The 24,919-nt window shown below is 36.1% G+C and overlaps 2 protein-coding genes across 3 annotated transcripts in view; one reads left to right on the top strand and one right to left on the bottom strand.

Moving 5' to 3' along the window:
* Nucleotides 1-4,333: 4,333 nt before the first annotated feature.
* LOC101896113 (NFX1-type zinc finger-containing protein 1) lies at nucleotides 4,334-10,662 on the bottom strand. The gene is made up of 5 exons (XM_005178721.4): nucleotides 10,335-10,662; nucleotides 9,215-10,269; nucleotides 6,724-7,564; nucleotides 6,155-6,660; nucleotides 4,334-6,099 (listed from the first exon to the last, which is right to left on the bottom strand). Exons 1-5 carry the CDS (start codon nucleotides 10,465-10,467, stop codon nucleotides 5,788-5,790), a joined length of 2,847 nt encoding a protein of 948 aa, XP_005178778.1. The 5' UTR covers nucleotides 10,468-10,662; the 3' UTR covers nucleotides 4,334-5,787.
* A 744-nt stretch (nucleotides 10,663-11,406) lies between these two features.
* Nucleotides 11,407-24,919, top strand: part of LOC101893794 (dedicator of cytokinesis protein 3) — a 171,894-nt gene continuing 158,381 nt past the window's right edge. The window contains exon 1 of one of the 2 annotated variants that reach the window (XM_005178706.4): nucleotides 11,407-13,328. In XM_005178706.4, coding sequence (XP_005178763.1) covers nucleotides 13,295-13,328 — 34 coding nt within the window. In that variant the 5' untranslated portion in view covers nucleotides 11,407-13,294. The remainder of the gene's footprint in view (nucleotides 13,329-24,919) is intronic. The other variant, XM_005178705.4, reaches the window with a different exon arrangement.

Consider the following 24,919-nt stretch of genomic DNA (forward strand, 5'->3'; position numbering starts at 1 on the left):
ATAATAAAACAACAACATCAAATAAACAAAATGTCTCTTTAAAAACAAAAAACAAATACATATATTAAAAAATTGATTGATTTACATTCGCATTATGATTTTAAATCTGTTTTACTTTTTTAATGGTGTAATGGTAAAATGAACGAACATTCATTATAGAAAATTTGAGTTCTTGATTGGAAACTTGGTATAATTAAGAAGGTAAAGTCATGCATTTACAACTTTCTCAAAATTATTTATTTGACAACATCTCATTGTCAAAATTTTTGATTTGTGAATTCATTGATTACACAGAAATCAAAGATGGTAACCTATTTTTTTATTCACTGAAATTTAACAAGGTAAATTACAGAAAATGCAGAGATGGGAATGCTTATTTGAAACGATTTACCTTCTTTATTTTGCCATGATTGGAAGTGAAATTAATTAAAAAGATAATTTTATCTATTATGCGAATCTCAAGCAAAATTAGATTTTTATATTTTCCTTAAGTTTTTATTCTTGCGTCAAGTAAAATTATGTGCAGAAATCTATGCAATTTGTACTTTAGTTAACTTGGGAATCCAAAATTTGGAACATTGACATTATTTACCATACTTTGAACAATTTCTAAGATTGTACCACTCCTTCTGGCATTTATCTCAAAAAAAGTTCGAAATTTTCAAGAATCCGCCAAATATATATATATATATATATATATATATATATATATATATATATATATATATATATATATATATATATATATTTTTTTTTTTTTTGAAAATCGATTGTGGTTTGTTTATCTCATAGCACCATCCTGTTGAGACCAAATGTTGTCAATATACACCTTTTCACCGTGGCCAGCGCTTGAGTTCTGGTGGCCAACCTGAGTTCTGGAGGCCACATTTTCAGCTGATCTCTTTGGCAAGTAAACACGATCATTTTGTTTATTTACAAACTGCTGGACAACGAATGTTTTCTGAAGAAAACCAAATTCCACAGTTCACCACTTTCGTCCAAGCGAAGCAACTCTTTAGCTCTTTTGAGTCTACTTTCTTTCTATTGCGGTGTAAGTTCTTGCACTTTTGAAATTTCAATGGCTTTAACCCGAGCTCATTTTTCAATATTTGCCGAATGGAATATTGCGATATATTCAGCTCATGAGCCATTTTCGGCCACAGCGATGCGGCTTTCGTATGTATGAGATCGAGTGTGATTGAATTATTCATACTCGTTGCAGCCCTCTGGTCTGTCGGATCAGGATTTGTGTCATTTTTTTATATTTCGAGTTCAATTTTTATACCCTCCACCATAGTATGGAGGGTATATTAAGCGATGTCCGTCCGTCTGTGGAAATCACTCTAGCTTCCGAACGAATTGAAGTAGATTGATAAAATTTTACTCAAATGTATGTTATGTCTGAAAATGGGCCATGTAGATTCACGTTTTGGTAAAGCTCCCATATAACGGTACCTCCCGATATTCGGTATTTTGATGATTTTATCGAAATTATTCACCGAAATTCCTCAAATTTGGTATTTGTATACTACAGCCTAAGACAGAAAATTGTCTATGCCAGTCCACGTCTTCGCATAGCCCCCATATTTTTTTAAGTTTCGCATTTGAATATTGTAATGGATTATGACAAATGTTACCTATACAGGTCCATGTTGTCGTATAGACCCTATTATAAGAACTACATTCGGCATTTTTAAGATTTCAACAGAATTTTTAACGGATTTTATTGCCAAATTCGTTTGGGCCGGCCGAACTTACAGAGTTTTTACTTGTTTTTTTTTTGTTTTTGAAAAATCAAAGGATTTAAAAAAAAAATAATTTCAATTTAACATTTTTGTTGTTTAAGAGCTTCCTGGTCAAAAAATAGAACATTTCTGCTAATTTTTTTTAAAGACGCGTGTTGAAAATTTTGGATTTTAAAAACATCTACTGTATTGTGAAATTTGATATAAATATACTGATACTTTCTAACTTCTTTCAAATCGAATTTCGCAGGGCCGCTAATTTATTTCGTGGGCAGGTGCACCCCGGATAACTGGTACGCAACAAGGATGGCCTTTGCCTTAGATATTTTTATATTTTCTTTTTTTTAAATTTTAATATTTTGTATAATTTCCACCTTTTGCCAGATTATGATCATCAACGCACATTCATGACATTGAATAACAAGAAGAAAAATGAATTTTAGCATATTTTTATATAGAATTACGAAATTAATAAAAAAACCAACAACAACAACTGAGATAAAATAAAATCCCTTTGAAAACCAAATAAAAAGACAACAACAACTGAGATAAAATAAAAAACCCCTTTAAAAAACCAAATAAAAAAACAACAAAAACTGAGATAAAATAAATCCCCTTTAAAACAAAAGCAAAACGTTGAATTATGAACAAAGTTTAAATTAACAGAATAAAAAGGTAATTAACCAAATAATAATTAAAAATAATAATAACAATAAAAAAGAACAAATTATAATATAAATTCAAAAACTTAAATAAACAACAAAAAAAACAACTATCAAATCAAATGAATATTATATGTATACATTATATACACACAACCATTGGAGGAAAAAATTAAGAAGAAATCCAAAACATATATAGAAATATTTTAGTATTTAAATATTCTAAAATAATAATAAAAATAAAAAAACAAATATATATATTGGCAATGTTATAGTGACCATCCTTTTCCTGTTTTGTTTCCGATCAATGTGTCAAAATAACTGAGAAAATATTTAAATCCAATTGGCTTTCCCCCAAATCTTTTCCCTTTCTAATTAGCTTGTATCCATTTTGTATGTTAAAAAAATTATAATTAAATATTATTAATGTGTGTGTGAAATTATTTTCGATAGACAATGTTGATGATGTGCCGCCCTTTCGAAGTTTAGCTTTTAATGCCGTCCAGATTTTAATATTTTCCCGGTAAAGTCTTTAACTCTACACCCAAGGCCTATTTTAAGGCAGTTCTTGATAAAAAAATCGTTTTAATTGATTATAGAAGTATTTTTGTTTGAAGGTCTTCAGCATATTTTCAAGACGATTTGGCTAAAATTATACGAAAGTTTGTAGCAAATTGGGAAAAGGTGCTAAATTTTCAGAAATAAACAAAGTTTTTTGATACCCTCCACCATAGTATGGATACCCTCCACCATAGTATGTCTGCTGGACTTTTGGTATTTAAAATGGGCCATGAAGGTCCACCTTTTGGTATAGCCCCAATTTAACGGTACCGCCCGATATTCGGTATTTTGATGATTTTAACTACAATATTCATCAAAATTCTTTCAAATTTGGCATTTGATGTTCGTAATGGACGCTACAGCCTATGGCAGGAGATTGTCTGTGCAGGTCCACGTCTTCGTATAGCCCCCATATCACGGCACATCCCGATATTCGGAATTTTGTTTAGATTTGTTCGAATTGGTCCCCTTTGGCACAAATAATGGCCTTCAAACGGCCAATAAAACCGTCACACGCTGCCCGAATGTTGTTCTGCGGTATTTTGGACCATTCCCGGCGAAGCCCTTGCTTGAAGTGATCGACACTTTGGTATTTTTTAGTGCAAACCTTGCTTTGCAAAGTACTCCAGGCACAATAGTCCAACGGATTGGTATCTGGTGGCCATTGTGCCCTGAAAATAAAGCGAGGAACCTCATTTTATAACCATTCTTGGGTTGCTTGTGCTGAGTGCGATGGTGCTGAGTCCTGAGCGACCATCGGCTGTTATGGCAGCCCACACCCTTACCATGGCCGGCGCTTGAGTTCTGGTTCTGGCGAACCGAAGGTGCACATTTTCAGCTGTCATCTTCTTGGCAAATAAACTCGATCATTTTTTTTTTTTTAGTTTTTTTTACAAACTGCTTGACAACGAATGTTGTTTTCTCATCGGAGAAAACCAAATTCGGCAGTTCACCACTTTCGGCCAAGCGATGCAACTCTTTAGCTCTTTTGAGTCTATTTTCTTTCTGTTGCGGTGTAAGTTCTTGAACTTTGTGGAATTTCAATGGCTTTACACCGAACTCATTTTTCAATTTTTGCCGAATGGAATATTGCGACGTGTTCAGCTCACGAGCCATTTTTCGGCCACTGCGACGCGGGTTTCGATCAAGTCGCTTCTTTACTTTTCAAACCATTTCTGCTTATGTTGCTGTTTTCTTCCGTCCACATCCTTGAAGTCGGGCTACACTAACAGTATCACGGTAACGAGCGATGGTACGAGACAAAAAAGATTTATTCACATTTAAATGCTGGAGTGCCCTAACGATAGCCGCTTGTGGTTTTAAAGCCAAATATAAAGAAATCACACCATGACGCTTGAATTCCACCACGAATAACTTGTTTTCTGGAAAATTCTCACCAAAATGCTTTTGTACGCTTCGAAACAACACTGAAATATGTTTAGCAGCTGTCGGACGAGTGGCTTAGAAATGACAGCAGTCTGAAGTTGGTTGCAATTTTTTTATCTCACCCTGTATATACTTTGTAGGGTCTCTTGTGAATATTTCGAGGAGTTACAAACGGAATGACAAAGCTAACATACCATAGAATGGGGGAGGGTATAAAAAAGTGTGAAGGGAGGCACAAGAGGCTCTTACTATTTAGGTTGCTTTGCGATATAAACTTTCAAAAAAAGCCGATACACATATCTTCTTTTACTTGGCTCTACTTTCCTAATCTGCTGATTTTATTTGTCGCACAGTGTTATTAGAAGCAGTCTTTAGATGACCTTATATGTGTATAGAATATTTAAAAATTGTTTCTGATTTTAGAAAAAGTTCTAAACGAGTCCTTTAAAGGATATTCTTCTTATAGCAGATCATTGAAAGGCCTTCTAGTTATAGGACATTTAAAGGGCCTATGGGAACTTAAAGGGTCTAAGTCTTCTAAAATGTCATCTATGTATAGAAGACTTTTTGAAAGTTTTCTATTATGAGAATATTTTTTAACGGTCTTCAATATAAATAAGGCCGTCAAATTTTTTTCGGCCTCTAGGAAGCCTTCAATAAACATTATTCTTATTAGAAACATTTCATTTGTTTAAATAAGAAACTTAAAAGGTCGTGTTTTTTATTTAAAAAGAAAAGCCTGAAAAATATGTTCTGCCTGCACTTTGATCTTCAGAAGGTCCGCCATATGCCATTTCTGTAAAAGGCCTTTTGTCACTTTAAAAATCCCTAGGCATTCTAATAGTTCTTTGATTCCACATCAAACTTCTTTAGTACTTTAGCAGTTATGGTTTCTTAAATGTTTATTACATTTCGTCAACATTGTCACAAGTTATTTTTTACAAATAAAATAATGATTCTTGTCTGCTTTCAAAAATCAAATAAATTTTAAAATTATTTAAATAAATAAAGTAATACAAAAATATACAAATTGAGACGAAACAATAAATAATATAAATAAAAAAAAAACTATTTACTTTTACTCTCCTTCTTTTGGTTTTTAAGCATTACAATGTAGTTTACATGAGAAAATATAAAAATGAAATACGTTTACAAAAAATAAATAATAATAATAATAATAAAATCTACATCTCAAAAGACAAACAAAAAGATCATAAGAAAAAATCTAATAAAAAACTGAAAATGTGAAAAAATTAAAATAAATCTTTCATTCATAAATATAAACAAGCTAAAGAAGAGTAAGTACAAAATTGGTGGGTATGTTGTAACAGACAAAAATATTATATTTGCTTTCTTTGTCAGTCTCTTTGTTCGTTTGGTTGATATGCAAAAATTTAATTACAAATAAATACAATTATATGTTCTTTGCTTTCTTATTTATCATAAAAGTAGTTTTCCGATTCAATGGGAAATTTATCACCCACGGCCTTGTGGTCTTGCATTTTCTCAGCAATCTCCTTCCAAATGGTACTACACTGACTTAAGAGATCCAAATTGCCGATACAATACATGGCATGCTTGGCACGTGACAGGGCCACACAAATGCGATTACTTTGTTTCAGGAAACCAATTTGAGATGTACTGTTACTGCGCACCAATGACAGTATAACAATGTTGCACTCCAAACCCTGGAAACTATCAACGGTGCAGGCTTTAAGGGCTTGTAAAGAAGGATGTTGTTGCAACTGAAAGGAGACCAAAAATATTATTTCAAATTAAAATTTTATGAAGAAAACCTACCTGCTTCCGTATCATCTCAATTTGCCTTGCATAGGGGCTCAAAATTTGTATATCCTCCACATTGTACAAAGCATTTTGTACCAAATGCAATGATAATTGCACAACTTGTGTAACTTCATATGGGTTGTAGAGGGACGAATCTTGTTCGGCCTTGGCCTCTGGCTTATTATGATTCATAAAGAATAGGTTTGTGGACATTTGTCTTATGGCTGGATAGTGAGAGGCACTTTCATCACTATCCAAATCTTTATAGATTGTATTCGACAGAAGATCAGCAATTTTCGGATGCATACGATATTGGGTACGCAAAACAATGGGGTTGGGATGTTTACAAAATATTCTCTCAAATAGAGATATGTTCATTTGGGTTTTTTGTTGCAATTGATAATTTGAGGTATATGGTTGTAGTTGTTGATGATCACCGATCATAATGACATGTTGGGTGTGGGGTGTCAAACAGGCCACAATATGGGATTCCAAAATTTCAGCAGCTTCCTCAAAGATAACTAAAAGAATAACAAACAAAATTATTATAATAACAATAGATTTTATCCAAATTTTGAACTAACCAATTTTACTTTTCAGCAATCGAAACAAAAAATTCGTTTTGGCTGCACAAGTTGTGGTCATGCCAATAATAGATTTCTCCCGTGCCACATAGTATTGAAACATTGTCTTGAGAGTTCTTAGTTTTTCACTGACCTCAGCCAGTTTACTTTGAGCCTTTAAAATCTCTCCATAAGATTTGTCCGTGCCATCAAATTCCCGATGCTTTTGTTGCAGATAACCAAAAGCCTCCTTGAATTCCATGCTACAGAGATAGTATAACCTCTTTAATTTGGGATTTATCAGTGAATGTTCAACCACATCTTTGACATTATATTTGGCAATACGTTGATCTCTGGTTTGGCTACCAAATCTAACAATATTCTCTGTAAAGGCCGATAGCTTTACCAAAAACTTATCCAATGACTCATTTGTGTAGGTAATCAGAATTAACGGCGTTTCGGCATTCTCTATTAATGTCTTAACTATCTGGACGGATAGATAGGTTTTACCAGTTCCTGGGGGACCTTGAATTAATGCAAACTCTTGTTTTAAGGCCTTGGAAAATGCCTCCAGTTGTGAGGGATTTAATTCTAGGGTATCTTTTTCGAGAGACTCTCTTAAGGGATGGAATTTTTGTCCATTACATTGATATAGAGTATCGTTTGTTAAGTATTTGGGCGCCGTGGTGGGATGCTCTTCATCCACAATATATTGTTTCATGGGAAATTCGGCTGAATTGCAATTTTTCAAGTAATTGAAAACATTGTGATAAGGTTCGAAAAAGGCTGGAGTTTCAAACATTAGCAATGGTCTTTTATAGATGTTGCCAATATTATGCTGACGAGCTATTTCAATGCCAATCTGAAATGGAATTGAAAGAGAAAAATATTGATTATTATTAAAATCGCTACAAATTATTATAGAAAAATAAAATGAGCCTCTCCAACTTTATCAAGACACTATATAAGTCCGGTGAAAAGAATTTTATATATGGATGAATGTAAACCTATTTTATCATCTCTGCTGTCCATGTGGTGAAAAGTGTGGCCGTCGGTTTCTAGACGAATATGTTCATATGTTCAAGTAAGTAGGGTTCAACCTTTCGCAAATGTTATCAATAATTTGCCATGAGCGTACGTTATTAACTCAATACCGTCTAAAGGGCGTGGAGTGCCAGAAAGGTAGAAATTAAAAAGTTCCTTAGATATCATCCCAACTTTGGGGACTCCCTGATTAACTCTACTCCATGTTTAACTCTTATTTCTAAATTCCACATACGACTGGCGTCCAAACATGTAGTTGACGATCCAACGTTTCAATGTCCTCAAATAATATTGCGCGATTGACTTTTTCAAAAACTTTGGATAAATCAAGCGCCAACATAAATTTTCTGTAGCACGGTCGTTCTGGTTGTTGTTGTTGTAGCAGTAGTACATATGGATGTTTGTATTCTGCTAATCTTGTTCAAGCTTCACGTTTAAAAATTCGGCTACCTTAACGGGCTGTAACCAGAGATCTTCTGGAGTGGGTTGGGCAAACATATATCACACCCCGGACAGACGTCACGCACATCCTCGTTAATTCGTGTCCAATACGAATTGATACGACTGCATCATCCTGAACGTAATTGCACCAAAACTACCCTGGTTTGTGTGGACATCTGAAGTTCTTCAGCTGCAATGGATGAGGAGGCACCCTGTCGCAGTTCTCAGGGCAGCATTCTGGTAGGTCTGGATGTGCTTCTACTCAAGCTCTGCGAGATAGGATTCATCCTTTCACATATGTCGTCAATCACTGGGCCCGACGCCATAATCGTACTATGTTGTGGACGGAATCCGTGCTGAAAATTAGCAACTGGATAGCTTCCTCTAATGTTGGGGAGGAGTCGTTCTAGTTGAGTCCTTTACCGACTTGTGTAGAAACGACGTGAAAAGCTGTTGTTGTTCTATGCAATTTTCGGAGTCCATGTTGATGATCAGCTACTGCGAAACACTACCTTATGCTGGGGAGAAATAATACCTCAAGCGCCTATTGATATGGGCCTGTATGAATCACTTTTGCTGGCATCCTTCCTTGGCTTCCATAGATGGACCACCCTGCACTTCCCAAGGCATCGGTAACTATTAGGGTGGTTCAACTAAAAGTTTATCTAGTGGCTTCAACATCGCCAAAAACATTTCGTCAGGACCAAGCGCTTTCGATGTCTGCGCTGGTGTTACCTCCTCAGTCGGAAACGAGATCGTCCACGGCGGGTGCTATATAAATTTTCGAGTGCGACATTACCTTTGCCCACAATTTACTAGATACGGTACTGATGTTGCAATGCTTCTTTGGCTCATATTGTTTTATTATTATGAAATAAAGCTCTGAAAATTAATGTCTAAAACTAGCATAGGTTTTGAATAGCAAAACATCACCTCTTATTGGAAATCTTTTCACAGGATACAATAATAATTTGCTGGCCAAGAATTTGTTTCTAATCTTTAGACATTTTAAACATGGCATACTCACATATCCCTCCTTCAGGCATTCCTGGCTGGTGTAGGTGACGGTGGCCAAAATCAGATTATCAAAATCTCGGGATGTGGTAAAACACAGCAAGGCGCCGGATTTTATTTTCCACAACTTCTCCTGTACCTCCCACGGTATATTCGTATTACCATCGTCATCTAAATTCCGCCGACTTCCAAGGATATCCACAAATAACAGTTCATGACGATTTGCATCCAGAAATTGTTCATTCAATACAATAAAAACATCATCAAAGAGATGGAAATTATCAGGACATTGGGATGCACTACTCTTCACATATTTAACACATTCACGCAGGGGCAAGAGAAAATCTTCCTTAAGAAATTGCATATGCCTGTTCAAGTATTGTTGGACGGGTAGGAGGGATTTGGTCATATCTTCACCATTACACTGTGATGCATCATTTAATAGCTCATCAATTGTAGGATATATTTCCCAGGTACTTGTTTCTGAACTTTTGGCATTATTTACAAGACCCTGAAGATTTTCTTTGAGACGATTTTTATACTTCTTACACACGGCCAAGTCGTTATCACTTTTGTCCAATATTTTCAATAAGTCTTTAAGCATATCCTGTTCTCTATCATGACCAACGTCAGTAGTTTTCGTGCTATAGCTTTGTATAAATAACAATTCAATGTTTTCCAATAAATGCTCCATATCCTCTTGCTGTTTCCACATATCTTTAAAGCGCTTGCAAAACAATTTGGCCAACAGCAGACGTAGATGCTCCTGTAAACAAATGTTGTCACGAAAAGCCTGCAGCAGAGGCTTCTGGAAACCCGGTAGCTCCAAGCGACATATCGCAGCCAATATGCTGGTATATAAAATAACCTTCTCCTGACTGTCATTGGGCTGCAATTGCCCACTGTAAAAGTCATATTCCATTGTGTGTGTATAAAGAAACTGATCCAGCGGTGACAAGGCATTAATCTTTCGCAGTTCTGCAATATTGCATTTCTTCTTGTTCGCATTACCGCTCTTTTTTGTGTGGGATGAGGAGGCCTTTAATGTTAACTCTTTTATGTAGTTATCTGAAAAGTAAAGTGTGGGGATTAGCTAGGATATTCAATTTCAAAATTGCACTGCAATAACTCACCCAAAGTATTTGTTGGCACTTTGATATGTTCCTCCATACGTTCTGCTTCTTTGGCTTTCATATTCCTTTCAAAATCTCTCATTAAGGCATCCTCGTCCTTGTCAAACCAATCACAATCATCCGAATCAGACATATTTCTTTAAATAAATTAACTAAACAGAGAGCGAATGGCAGTGCCAACAGAGCAAGAATATCGTTAGTTATTAAATATCAACGAACCGGACAGTATGAAAAGCTTTCCCAGAATCAAAAGAAAAAGACCGATAAAACAAAACTGTTTACGAATGAGACATAGAATAACTACATCAGCTGATGGTTGTAATCACGGAGCCGTCTTGTGCTTTTGTCGCCGTCAATATAGAATGGAAAGGAATAATTAAAAGGAAGTGAACAAATTAGGTCTGTCAGCTAAAAGGAACGAAAAAAATAATTTTTCTAGCAAATGCAAAAACTCTAAATTACACACAATCACACATCTTTTTAATACCAATACCAACATATTAAACAGCCGTAACAAGGCAACAACAGGTTGGCAAGTTATCGATTACACATTCGATAGTAAAGAGGACAACAGTTTTAAAGTCACTGGCAATGGTTACTACTTGCACTAGTTTGACATATACATTCTCTACATAATGCAAAGCTTTATGGGGCTTGTATAGGGTGATTATATGATATTTAAGAACGTTAAAAAGAAAATCATGTTTGAAATCTTTATGTGAATTGATAAACAGTCCATATAATTTAATGGTTGAAAATAATTTCATGCATTTGTTGAGATCGACTGCGGCCAATGACGGTGACGGTTGTACACACTGCTTGAATGTTGCTCTGCGGTATTTTAGCCCATTCCCGGCGAAGCGCTTTCTTGAGGTGATCGACAAATTGATATTTTTCGTGCCAACCTTGCTTTCTAAAATACTCCAGACACAATAGTCCAACAGATTGGTATCCGAAGATTTTGGTGCGATGAACCTTATTTTGTAACCATTCTTGGGTGGCGCTTGCTGAGTGCGATGATGCTGATTCCTGTTGGAATGTCCAAGGTCTGCTTTTTCAATTTCCGTTATAAATACAATTAAACGCCACAAATTTACTACTCAAATTTCATTTCCCTGCATTGTCGCTCATCTACTACTCTCTCAGACAACACTGCGTTTGTTTTTGTTGCAATTCTCTTTTCTGTTGCCTTTCTTATTAGAATTTTACTTCCCTTTGTTTGTGCCAAAATAGGAAACAGCTGCTGCGATGCTTCTGCGCCCTTCTCGTGCAGTCAACGCAGCGCCACAACGGACGGACAGAACGGAATAAACAAAAGAATATTTACACTCCCCAAAAATCAAATCAGTTTTAATTCTCAGCTCGTGCCGTTAAAGTCGTCGTCGTGAGTCGTACGGAAGGCAACGAAAAGTGCACAGTGCGCCCCACCGTTTGTAGAAGTTTTGTTGCGTGAGACTGTGTGTGTTCGCAGAGACACTGTATGAGGGCAAAATAAAACAGTAACTCCAGCACAAGTGTAGCCGCCGCCCGCCGTCACAAAGTCTTCATTTAGAATTGTATGTGAGCTGCATATTAAAGAGCAGCCACCAGCAGCAGTAGCAACATTCAAACAAAAGGAAGTGAAGTTTTTGTTGTTGTTGTTTTGTAGAAAAAGATAAAACGAAGCAAAGCAAAAGAATCGGGAGAAAACACCAACAAATTTGACAACCCAAAAAAGAAAACAACAAAAAGAGGAAGTAGCATGACAGTCAATGTGTACATGTGTTGAAGAAATATCCTCCAATTGGGAAGAGAGCCAGCCAGCCGCCTGGCCGACACAACCTAGAGCAGGCAAATTTTTATCGATTTTCAAACGCGCAGTTGTAGTTGTCATCCGACAAACGATAAAAGCGGTTGTGAAAAATCCAATGGAAAAGTGTCTGTGTGCAAAATTTTTGTAAATTATGCAAAGAAAATTACAAAAAAAAATTGCTAAATTTAATAACAAAATAAGTGGAAAAATGTAAAACATAACACGCGCGTGTGTGAAAAAAGAAATAACAACAACGAAAACGTGCAATTTGTTTTTATTACTTTTGTTAAGTCTGCACTTTTTCATTTTGTTTTAAGCCACACCAAGAAAAAATTATATTCAAGTTGAAAAAAAAAAGAATCCTGCTCGACGAAAATAGGCGTAGTAATAAAGGTGTGCGTACGTGAGTGTTTGTGCTTCTGTGGTGAGTGTTGCGCCGTGAGTTAGGTGTAGCAGCAAGGAAAGGGAAAAAAGTAAAAGTGCAAAATTGTGGGAAAAAACGCACCACCATAATCCACAATACAACAAAAAAAGGCGGCCACCACCACAACCCCCCAAAGCAAGAGTAAAAATACAACAACAACATGAATGTGGTTCTTTTGCCAAAGCAGGCGATTTTTATAGAAGAAATCAACAAAAAATAAATAACAAAAAAAAAAGAGTAAAATAGTTCACAAATAAAGTTCAAGTTTGCCTCGTTTCCAATGCCATTGCAATTTGCAAGCGAATACAAATGAAAACAAAGTGTGCAAATGTTACAACAAAAAGTTCTGAGAATGTGAATTGAAGTATTACCTACTACCTACATGCTTAAATGGAATTTAATAAACTTACTTCCATTAAATAAATTATAAATACCAACAAAATTTATAATTGCTTTTGCAATAGAAGAAATTAATAACAATAAATTATTGTTGTCTCTGCTTTGTCGCTGCCGCTGCTGTGCGAATGCTGCTTCCCATTGTAGCAGCAGCATCCAGCTTCCCCCCACATGAGCACAACTTGAAACAAAAACAACGCACATTTTTAACTGATCAAACAGAGCCACGACAAACAAAAGAGGTTATTGAGTGAGAAAGAGTCACACAAATCGCAAGTGGCCGAGAGTGAGAGTTCAGACAAAACAACACAACAAAACAAAGAGTGCAGAAATTCAAAGGGGAGCACAATGTGGACTCCATCGAATAATAAATACGGTGTCGGTAAGTGTCATTAGCGTGTAGTTTTTCTTATTTTGTTGTGTTCTTTGTAGTTTTTTATTCGGTTGCGGTCATTATCATCAATTCGCTGATTTATTCTTTTTATTTATCGACAATGACAAAAATTACAAATGATTATGATATTGATGCTGTACTGTACTGTACATATTATTGTACTGTCTATAATAGATTGTTGAATAAATTAGAAAATGCCAATTTAAGGGAGAATTGCATTTCTCTCGATGTTTCATTGTTTTTGTTAACTTTTTTTTTAAACAGCAGTACATTATGATTGTTTTTAGCAATGTTAGCAAGTTACATTAATCAAATAAAAACAAATACTTGAATGTCAATCTGTTGTTTTTAGAGAGAAATCGATTTCAATTTTAAAGTCCGTAAATGTGTAATAGTGGCTTAAAAAAATCAGTTTGCAAGAAAAAAAATTTACGGCGGGAATTTCCCAACTCTCAGCTAAAGAAATGCAGAAATCGCTCTTTTTACCAGAACTTTTGTGTTAACACATAACATCCAGTAAAAATATCAGTGGGTGCCAGACAGACGTATTGAAAAAAATATACTGCACAATGGTTACACGAACAATATCAATAAATTCTGAAGGATATTAGCCTTCAACTCCTTTAGGAGTTCTATTAAAAATTTGGATCGAAAAATCCGACTATATAAACTATATAATGTTCAATAACGAAATTCGGTAAACAAGTTAAAAAGTATCGGTCGATGTTAGATTACTTAAATATATTTTGATTTCTTTTATGATTATTCAAATTGTTGACCCTTCCGAAGGTTCCGAAGGAATGGGCCAATATTATACATTTCGTAGGGGCCTACATAAATGTGATATAAATATTGCGACGTGCCAGGATTGGACTACATTAACTAGTTCCTTCACTTTATATGATATAGATATAGTCGACGGAAGTATTCTATTTTATAATTCATCAAATACAGATAAAAATATTGGTATGGCCAAAATTACAAGAAAAACGAACGTTTTATCCAATTTTATACCTAATCTTGAACCCGATGTATGGAGGTATCAGAAGAAATGGTCCCATCTCTTTTACCTTTATAACACTTCTTGTGTTGATAGAAATATTGAGATGTACCATGTCTGAATGGAATCGGACAATAATTTCGTGCTTTTTAAGCTTCATCGATGCTCAAAATTTTGACCCTTTGTGTGGGAGGTACCAGAAGGAGAGGACCGATATATCCCATCTTCACAACAGATCTTGTGTTAGTAGAAATAATGGGATGTGAACCTGATGCTTATTTCGGCTTTTATAAACGTTTTGGTTATTCAAAACTTTGACCCTTTGTGGGGGAGGTATCAGAAGGAATGGTCCGATCTCTACTGCCATTATAAAAGATCCTTTGTTGATAGAAATACTCAGAAGTGCCAAGTCTAAATGGAATCGGATATTTATTTCGTGTTTTATGAGCTTCGTGGATATTCAAAATCAACATCAGCAGAAATGGTTCGAAAAGAAGAAGCGACTTGATCGAAACTCGTGTCGCAGTGACCGAAAAATGGCTCGTGATCTGAACATATCGCAATATTCTCTTCGGCAAATATTGAAAAATGAGCTCGGGGTTAAGCCAACAAAATGATCGTGTTTACTTGCCAAGGAGGTCAGTGAAAATGTGCACTTTCGGTTGGCCACCAGAACTCAAGCGCCGGCCATGTTGATGGTGTGGGCCGCCATAACAGCCGATGGTCGACAGCGGCATCAGAAAAAATACGGAATATTATCGCGAAAATATTCTGGAGGGTGTATTAAAGCCTTGGGCACGCAAACATTTTGGCCACAGATCCTGAACGTTCCAACAGGACTCAGCACCATCGCACTCAATAAGGTTCCTCGCTTCATTTCCAACAATGGACACTAAAACCTCCGGATACCAATCCGTTGGACTATTGTTTCTGGAGTATTTTGGAAAGCAAGCTTGACACTAAAAAATACCAAAGTGTCGATCACCTCAAGCAAGCGCTTCGCCGTGAATGGGCCAAAATACCGTAGAGCAATACTCGGGCAGCGTGTGACGGTTTCATTGGCCGTTTGAAGGCCATAATTCGTGCCAAAGGTGACCAATTCGAACAAATCTGTACTTAATCTAAAATTTGATGCTATTTCCGACATTTTTTGATTTCATTCAAAAAAATTAAAAAAAAAAATGTAAAAATTATGGCGTTTGACTTTGTTGCAGTTTTTTTATCTCACTCTGCATTTCAACAAGTCGTTGTAATAATGTTCTTATTGAGAGAAGAGTTTTGAGAACATTTTGCCAACGACCAATTGACCGCCCAAATCGTAAGAATAGTTTTTTTGGGGCTATGTTATAGTCTCTCAATTGAGGCGTTTATTCATGCCTATTTTTAGTTTTTGCCAAAAATTCTACGGACCCTAATCACATCTGAGTAGAATTTAAATTGTGGGTAGTCTAACATGTAAACTGTTGCATAAAATATCGCCTTGCTTTTGATTCACTGTGCATTGTAAATTTTCAATATTCCATGTAAACATGATTTTAAACACACAATAAATAATCAAAAGTGGCAACTTTCAATAATTATCGCCCAAAATGGTCCACGTCTGTTGGGAATGCGCTATATGGTACTGAAATGGTCAACTGATTCGAATCAAGTTTAAATTCTACTTTTGATTTATAATTTCAATTATTGAATTTAAACAACCATTTTATATAATCATGCCCCAAAAAAATTTTGTTTTTTTTTACGCATTAGATCCTCTCCTAATATTTTTCCAAATGCATCTGCAAAACATTTAGATATGCCCCTTTAATTCTTGCAAATCCTGCTAATTTCCATATTATTTTAAATTGTTGGGGAAAATAAGATGCCTATATGCATTTATTTATCACTTTAAATATTTCAAATCACTCATATTTTAGTGCATAAATGTATGCACATATGTTTGCGGGTAAATCAAAATATTTATTTTCCCTCTAATCCTCTTTTTCTACACATTGCTTAATTCTATTGTTATATGAATGAAATGCTTTTATAATCCATCTTAATGACGACAATGTTCTTCTTTTTTTTCTAATCCATCTTCAAGAGATTAAAGACACATCAAATAACTATCTGCACACATCTAAGTACATAAATAAACACATTATTAATTTAAATAGTTTATATATTTGTTGATGTAAATTACATTTTTTTGCTGCTGCTGCTGTTTGTAATAATTTATGTGGTCAATTGTTTGATGTGTATGTATGTACATATGTATGTGGGCATGGACTAATTTAGACGCCATATAATATTTATAATTCATTTCTTGCCATGCTATGAGTCATGTCCGTGTTTTGCTGACTGGCCGGCAGGCTGTTTGTGGTTATGATGCTAGTTACACGTTTAAGTTCACATCATATTTTAAAAATATCACATCACATCATCATCATCATCGCACCGTTATCGTTGCTGGAAATCTAATTCTAAATCTCAATAGCTGTCCGGTCACTGAGTGTGTGATAATTTACGAAAAGAAAACTATTTTGATTTTTCACAAAAGTAAAAGTTTTTTCTTTGAAAATTCTTTTAAAGGCTCAGAAGAGTAATTGAAATTTGTTGTATTTGCTTACGGGGTTTAAGGGAGGGAGGTAAGTAAGACCAATGTTTTTTAGACCATAATATTGAAATTCAACAAGTAAATAAGAAGCTAAGTTAGGCCGTGCCGAACTTTTAATACCCTCCACCATTTGGAAGAAACAATTTCAAAAAATCCGACAGCTAAAACTTAAATGAGAACCGTTATATGGAGACTATACAAAGACGTAGATCTGTTTTTTCATAGGTTACATTAAAGAAATTTAAATACGAAATGTGAAACAGTCCCGATGAATAATATCGCTTAAATCATGAAAATACCGAATATCCGGGGGTACTGTTTTATGGGGGCTATACGAAGATGTGGACCTGTATAAGAATTTTTTTGCCATAGGTCGTAGTACCCATTACAAATTTCAAATACGAAATTTGAAAAAAAATCCGATAAATAATTTCCCTAAAATCATGAAAATACCTAATATCGGGAAGTACTGTGATATAGGGGCTATACGAAGATGTGGACCTGCATACTACATTTTTTGTCATAGGCAACCGTACACATTGCGAACTTCAAATACGAAATTTGAAAAGATTCCGATAAATAATTTCGCTAAAATCATGAAAATACCTTACCTTAGATACTGAGAAAATAATGAAATATGAATGAAATATAAATATTGGAATATGGGCTATACGAAGATGTAGACCTGCATACAATTTTTTTTGTCATAGGTCGTAGTACCCATTACGAATTTCAAATCCGAAATTTGAAATAATTCTGGTGAATAATGTCGCTAAAAGTCATGAAAATACCGAATATCGGGAGGCGCCGTTTTTGGGGACGTGGATCTGCATAAAAAATTGTTGTTATAGGTTGTAGTAGATACTACGAACTTCAAATACGAAATTTGAAACGATTCCGGTGAATAATGTCGCTAAAATTATGAAAATATCGAATATCGGGAGATACTGTTATATAGGGGCTATACGAAGACGTGGGCCTGTATACGAAATTTTTTGTCATATGATGTAGTACCCATTACGAATTTCAAATACGAAATTTGAAACGATTTCGGCGAATAATGAAAATACCGAATATCGGGAGGTATCGTTATATGGGGGCTATACGTGGATGTGGACCGACATGGCCTATTTACGAACTTAACCTGCCAACTGGAAAACTATGCATGTATGCAAAATTTTAGCCTTCTATCTCAATTTGTTCGAAAGATAGCGTGATTACAACATACAGACGGACAGACAGACAGACATCGCTAGATCGTCTTAGAATTTTACTTTGTAGGGTCTATTATGAATATTTCGAGGAGTTACAAACGGAATGACAAAGTTAATATACCCTCCATAGAATGGTGGAGGGTATAAAAATGTCGGAAATAGCATCACATTTTAGAAAAAGTTTAGATTTCTTCGAATTGGTACCTTTTGCACGAATTATGACCTTCAAACGGCCAATGAAACCGTCACACGCTGCCCGAATGTTGCTCTGCGGTATTTTGGCCCATTCCCGGCGAAGCGCATGCATGAGGTAATCGACACTTTGCTTTCCAAAATACTCCAGACACAATAGTCCAACGAATTGGTATCCGGAGATTTTGGTGGCCAATGTGCGCTGGAAATGAAGCAAGGAACCTCATTTTGTAGCCAATCTTGGGTGGCGCGTGCTGAGTCCTGTTGGAATGTCCAAGGTCTGCGGCCAAAATGTTTTCGTGCCCAAGGCTTTAATACACCCTCCAGAATATTTTATTTATTCCGATGCCACGGTCGATTAATACGAGCGGAGAGCGACCATCGGCTGTTATAGCGGCCCACACCATCACCATGGCCGGCGCTTGAGTTTTGGTGACCAACTGAATGCGCACATTTTCAGCTGACCTCTTTGGAAAGTAAACACGGTCAAACTGCTGGACAACGAATGTTTTCTAATCGGAGAAAATCAAATTCTGCAGTTCACCACTATCGAACAAGCGAAGCAACTCTTTAGCTCTTTTGAGTCTATTTTCTTTCTGTTGCGGTGTAAGTTCTTGCACTTTTTGACATTTCAATGGTTTACCCCGAGCTCATTATTCAATATTTTCCGAATTTTCCGATATGTTCAGCTGCCTATGCGGGCCATTTTTCGGCCACTGCGACGCGGGTTTCGAGCAAGTCGCTTCTTTACTTTTCGAACCATTTCTGCTGATGTTGCTGTTTTCTTCCGCCCACTTCCTTGACGTCGGGCTACCCTACCAGTATCACGGTAACGAGTGATGGTACGAGACACAAAAGATTTATTCACATTTAAATGCTGGAGTGCTCTAACGATAGCCACTTGTGGTTTTTCAGTCAAATATAAAGAAATCACACTATCACGATTGAATTCCATCACAAATAACTTTTTTTTGAAAAATTCTCGCCAAAATGCTTTTGTACCCTTGTAAACAATGTCACTGAAATCATTTTAACAGCTGTCGGACGAGTGGTTTAGAAATGACAGCAGTCTGAAGTTGGTTGCAGTTCATAAAGCTCATAATACGTAGTATAAATTTGAACTGCAACGGGGTCTGCAACCCCTCTTGGTTTGTCTAGTATAAGGCTGAAATGTAATATTATTCGTCTTGTGACCCTAATAGCTTGTATCCATGTCCTTGACGTAGAATACTGAATTCATTTCCAAAAACTGTCGTCAATACTCCCAACCTCAAGAATACCCATATTCATACATATCTAGTTATAAGTTCGTCAATATATCGTTCATTCAGCTCATTCAGCAAAAAAAAAAAAAAAAAAAAAAAAACGAAATGTAAAATTACAAGCGTGAAAGTGTTTGACAACAAAATTTGAAATTCTTCTGCTTTTTTTTCTTTCTTTTTGTTTGGCCCCGTCAATTTTTGTGTGTCTCGGTCAGAAATTTCTCTTATTTCAAATTGTGTCTTTTTTGTTTAGTTTGTTTGTCTTGCTTTTTGCTCTGCCAATTTATCACTTGAATACACACAACGCAAGCAGCAGTCAACCAATCAACCAGCCAGCCAAATCGTCAGACAAGCAAAACAAAAACATAAAAAGAAAACAAATGAAGAAGAGCATCCCAAAGAAGAAAAAAAAAACAATATCCAAAATCATCAGAAAAGAAAACAATCTACCTACAGTAGAACACATTCATGCACATTGGGATCTCGACAGAAGTTGAATCTGCTCGACGTTAAAAGATTTTTGCGAGGAAAATATCCTTACTTGTCGTCTTAAAAACGGACAAAAAATGGAAAAATTGTCTTCAGCTACGAAGCTCATTTTTGGCTCAATTGGTACATAAACAAGCAGAATTGTCGACTTTGGAGTGAAGATCAACCAAAAGCAGTTGTGTGCGATTTATAGGCTAATGACATCGTAGGAACGTACTTTTTCAAATATTTTCCCAAAATGCAAGATATGTGGGCAAAGAAGTCAAAAACGAATTTTGGTTCTTTTAGCCCTTGGTCGTTCGTTAACGCCACGACATAGCTCGTCTATTAAAGATAGAACCTTGAAGTATTGCAGAAATACTGATATTATTCCTAAGATTTTTGATATTGAAAGTGAAATAGACCAGTCATAGTTTAGATACGGCCGCCCCATATCACTACTCCTTGATTTTTTATATTTTGAAGGTTTTAGCTCCAATTTCAAATAAAATCCGCCATAAATTTGGATATCGGACTCTAGGGGCTATGTTAACTTCTTTCAAAAGAAATTATATTTAGTTCTCAACGAAAAAAAAAAAAAAATATTGAATGTAGGCCCTCTTTTCGTTTTGCCCCACATAAGGCTGCGTCCATTTTTGTACCCTTCACCATTCATGGTATGGAAATGATTATTTTGGGCCTATAAAAGTATATATATTCTTGATATGCGTAAAATTCGCGCTAGAATCAAAATCAATTAAGATAGGAAGCTGAAATTTTGCACAGATCAGTCTTTTGCCTCAAGTTTAAAGATTGTCTATATCGGTCCACAATATCGTACATCCCTCATATACGATACCTCCCCATATTCGGTCTTTTGATGATTTTAGCCACATTTTTAAATGGAATTTTTTAAATGAAATTATCAGAACTTCTACCCCCTGGAAGAGATTTGTCTATATAGGTCCGCGATATCGTATATCCCCCAAGAAATTCTTTAGGTGTACCTTACCCCCTTTTAAGAGGTTTGTCTATAAAGCTCCACGATATCGTATATTCCCCATATAACAATACCTCCCCATATTTGGTATTTTGATGATTGTAGCCAAATTTTATCTTAACATTCACACAAGGAGTTCCTTCTGAGTTCTTCACCCCATTAAATAGAACTTCTATATACATAGGTCCACGATATCGCATACCTAAAATGTCCCTAAAAATGTCGGAAATAGCATCAAATTTTAGAATAAGTTTATATTTGTTCGAAAACGGGCAATGAAACCGTTCCACACTGCCTGAATGTTGCTCTGCGGTATTTTTGCCCATTCCGGCGAAGCGCTTGCTTGAGGTGATCGACACTTTTGTATTTTTGAGTGTCAACATTTTTTTCAAATACTCCAGACACAATAGTCCAAAGGACTGGTACCCGGAGATTTGGGTGGCCATTGTGCGCTGGAAATGAAGCGAGGAACCTCATTTTGTAACAATTCATGGGTGCCGCGTGCTGAGTGCGATGGTGCTGAGTTATGTTGGAATGTCCAAGGTCTGCGGCCAAAATGTTTGGGTGCCCAAGGCTTTAATACACCCTCTAGAATATTTTCGCGATAATATTCGGAATTTATTCTGATGCCACGGTCGATTGATACGAGCTGAGAGCGACCATCGGCTGTTATGGCACTATCATCATGGCCGGTGCTTGAGTTCTGGTGGTCAACCGAAGTTGGACATTTTCATCTGACCAAGCGAAGCAACTCATTAGCTCGATTGATACGAGCGGAGAACGACCATCGGCTGTTATGGCGGTCCACACCATCACCATGGCCGGCGCTTGAGTTCTGGTGGCCAACCGAAGGTGCACATTTTCAGCTGACCAAGCGAAGCAACTCATTAGCTCTTTTGAGTCTATTTTCTTTCTGTTGCGGTGTAAGTTCTTGCAATTTTTGGAATTATAATCATTTTACAATATTGCCGAATGGAATATTGCGATATGTTTTTTGATCACTGCGACGCGGGTTTTGATCAAGTCGCTTCTTTACTTTTCGCACCATTTCTGCTGATGTTGCTGTTTTCTCCTTGACGTCAGGCTACGCTATCAGTATCACGATAACGAGCGATGGTACGAGACAAAAAAGCCAACTGTGGTTTTCCAGCCAAATATAAAGAAATCACACTATCATGCTTGACTTCCATCACGAATAACTATTTTTCTGGAGAATTCTCACCAAAATGCTTTTGAACGCTTGTAAACAATATAATGAGCTGTCACTGGACGAGCTGTCGGACGAGTGGAAATGACAGCAGTCTGAAGTTAGTTTTTTCATATCACCCTGTATATACTCTTAATATATATGTCGGTCTGTCCATCTGTGGAAATCGCTTTAGCTTCCGAATGAAAAAAGTAGGTAGGTATAATATTAGTCAGATGTGATTTCGGCCCTCCAAAAATATTACTAATAAAGAAATGTTGTTGTGAAAATATTCTTAAAATTCCCTGATTTGGGTCCAGTTTATACAAAAATATTTAAAAATCCACGATTTACTTTAACAATTCATGATTATAAATTATTCTTTCAAAATCCATTATTCTGATTGTAATAAACCATGAAAAAAAATGTTTCTTAAAAATTCCTCGATTTTAGCTTTAAAAATCCATATCATCCATACCATGTCCCACTGTCAATATGACAAACAAAACAAATCAACGCAGAAAAAAAAACATTAGTGTCGGTGATGCTTCTCGCTAAAAAGATATATGCGCCCTCTTCACATATTGTTCTCCCTCCAAAACATTTGGATGTTGAATCTTCGATATTGTCGAGAAAGAATAAACAGAACATCTGAAAAATACTAAGCACAGACGACATATGTTTGCCTTTGCCACTTTTTTGTTATTGTCGTTGTTTTTAGCTTCCCAAAAAAGCAAATGAAAACACACACCCACTCACACATGCTCTCTCACCCAGTCGTCAGCATTATAAATTACAATGCGCTCACTTGACTTTTTCTTCACTTTGCTCCAATTTTTGCAAATTCTGTTTACCGCCGAGAACAAATAGCAAAAGACAAAAAAAACATGAGGTACAATAAGAAAACAAGAGCAACAAAAACAAATGAGAGAAATTAAATAAAGCTAAATTGAATGTTTTCACAGAAAAAATGTAAAACACACTGAAAAAGCAAAACGGAAGGAAATGAAAAGAAAACAAACTCTTTATGCCCCGACTTTATAGCACTCATGAAAATGAAAACACAAGACAAAAAAGTTAAATGTAAACAAAAACAAGGAGCGTTTTGAATGGGGTCGTAACGAATCGTATGAACGCTATACGATTTCAAATTATATTTGAAGATAGCAACAATGAAATTTGGAAAAATAGATTTTAAAAAGAAATTAGCGTTTGGAGCCTTTCATTGGTGGACTATAGAAAAAGTGAAAATATTTAATGTTTATCCCTCCCGACAGAAGTCACCGTGGTTGAATATGGGGTCAGTGAAGTTACTTGACTTCGAAATCAATTTATTCGATTTTCTACTGTTTGAGTGGAACGATAACTACAGGGTGAGATAAAAAAACTGCAACAAAGCTAAACGCCTTAATTTTTACATTTTTTTTTTTTTAATTTTATTGAATTAAAGCAAAAAGTGTCGGAAATAGCATCAAATTTTAGATGCTAGATTTTTTCAAATGGGTTACCTTTGACACGAATTATGGCCTTCAAACGACCAATGAAACCGTCACACGCTGCCCAAATGTTGCTTTGCGGTATTTTGGGCCATTCCCGGCGCTTACTTGAGGTGATCGACACTTTAGTATTTTTTAGTGCCAACTTTGCTTTCCAAAATACTCCAGACACAATAGTCCAACGAATTGGTATCCGGAGATTTTGGTGACCATTGTCCGCTGGAAATGAAGCGAGAAACCTCATTTTGTAACCATTCTTGAGTTGCGCGTGCTGAGTCCTGTTGGAATGTCCAAGGTCTGCGGCCAAAATGTTTGCATGCCCAAGTCTTTAATACACCCTCCAGAATATTTTCGCAATCATATTCGGCATTTATTCTGATGCCACGGTCAATCAATACGAGCGGAGAGCGACCATCGACTGTTATGGCGGCCCACACCATCACCATGGCCGGCGCTTGAGTTCTGGTTCCGGCCAACCGAAGGTGCACATTTTCAGCTGACCTCTTTGGCAAGTAAACACGACCATTTTGTTTGTTTACAAACTGCTGGACAGCGAATGTTTTCTCATCGGAGAAAACCAAATTCGGCAGTTCACCACTTTCGGCCAAGCGAGTTAACACTTCAGCTCTTTTGAGTCTATTTTCTTTCCGTTGCGATGTAAGTTCTTGCACTTTTTGGAATTTCAATGGCTTTACCCCGAGATCATTTTTCAATATTTGCCACATGGAATATTGCGATATGTTCAGCTCACGAGCCATTTCGGCCTTGAAATCCATCACAAATAACTTTTTTTCTGGAAAATTCTCACCAAAATGCTTTTGTACGCTTGTAAACAATATAATGATCTGTCACTGGAATAATTTTAACAGCTGTCGGACGAGTGGCTTAGAAATGACAGCAGTCTGAAGTTGGTCGCAGTTTTTTTCATCTCTCCCTGTATACCTTTATTTGTCTAGGGTTGGACTTACAAATGAAACCATAAACATAGTATGCCCTCCATTCCATTTATAGTGTAGGAGAATCTAACAATTGACAATGGTTATATTGCCGTTGCAACATGGACGAATCATGTGTAGCAAGAGTTAAGCATTCGTTTTCTTTTGCATTACATTGTTGTTGTTGCCTTTTTATACCCTCCACCATACTATGGAGGGTATATTAA

This window comes from Musca domestica, unplaced genomic scaffold, assembly GCF_030504385.1.
Source record: "Musca domestica strain aabys unplaced genomic scaffold, Musca_domestica.polishedcontigs.V.1.1 1, whole genome shotgun sequence".
NCBI classification, from domain to species: Eukaryota; Metazoa; Arthropoda; class Insecta; order Diptera; family Muscidae; genus Musca; species Musca domestica.

Excerpts from the sequence above, each read along its gene's own strand:
- LOC101896113 (XM_005178721.4), bottom strand. The coding sequence starts at position 10,467 with ATGTCTGATTCGGATGATTGTGATTGGTTTGACAAGGACGAGGATGCC. Across the intron at positions 6,661-6,723 it reads ATTGCTGAAAAGTAAAATTG|TTATCTTTGAGGAAGCTGCT; the intron begins GTTAGTTCAAAA and ends TTATTCTTTTAG. Across the intron at positions 6,100-6,154 it reads TTGAGATGATACGGAAGCAG|TTGCAACAACATCCTTCTTT; the intron begins GTAGGTTTTCTT and ends GTCTCCTTTCAG.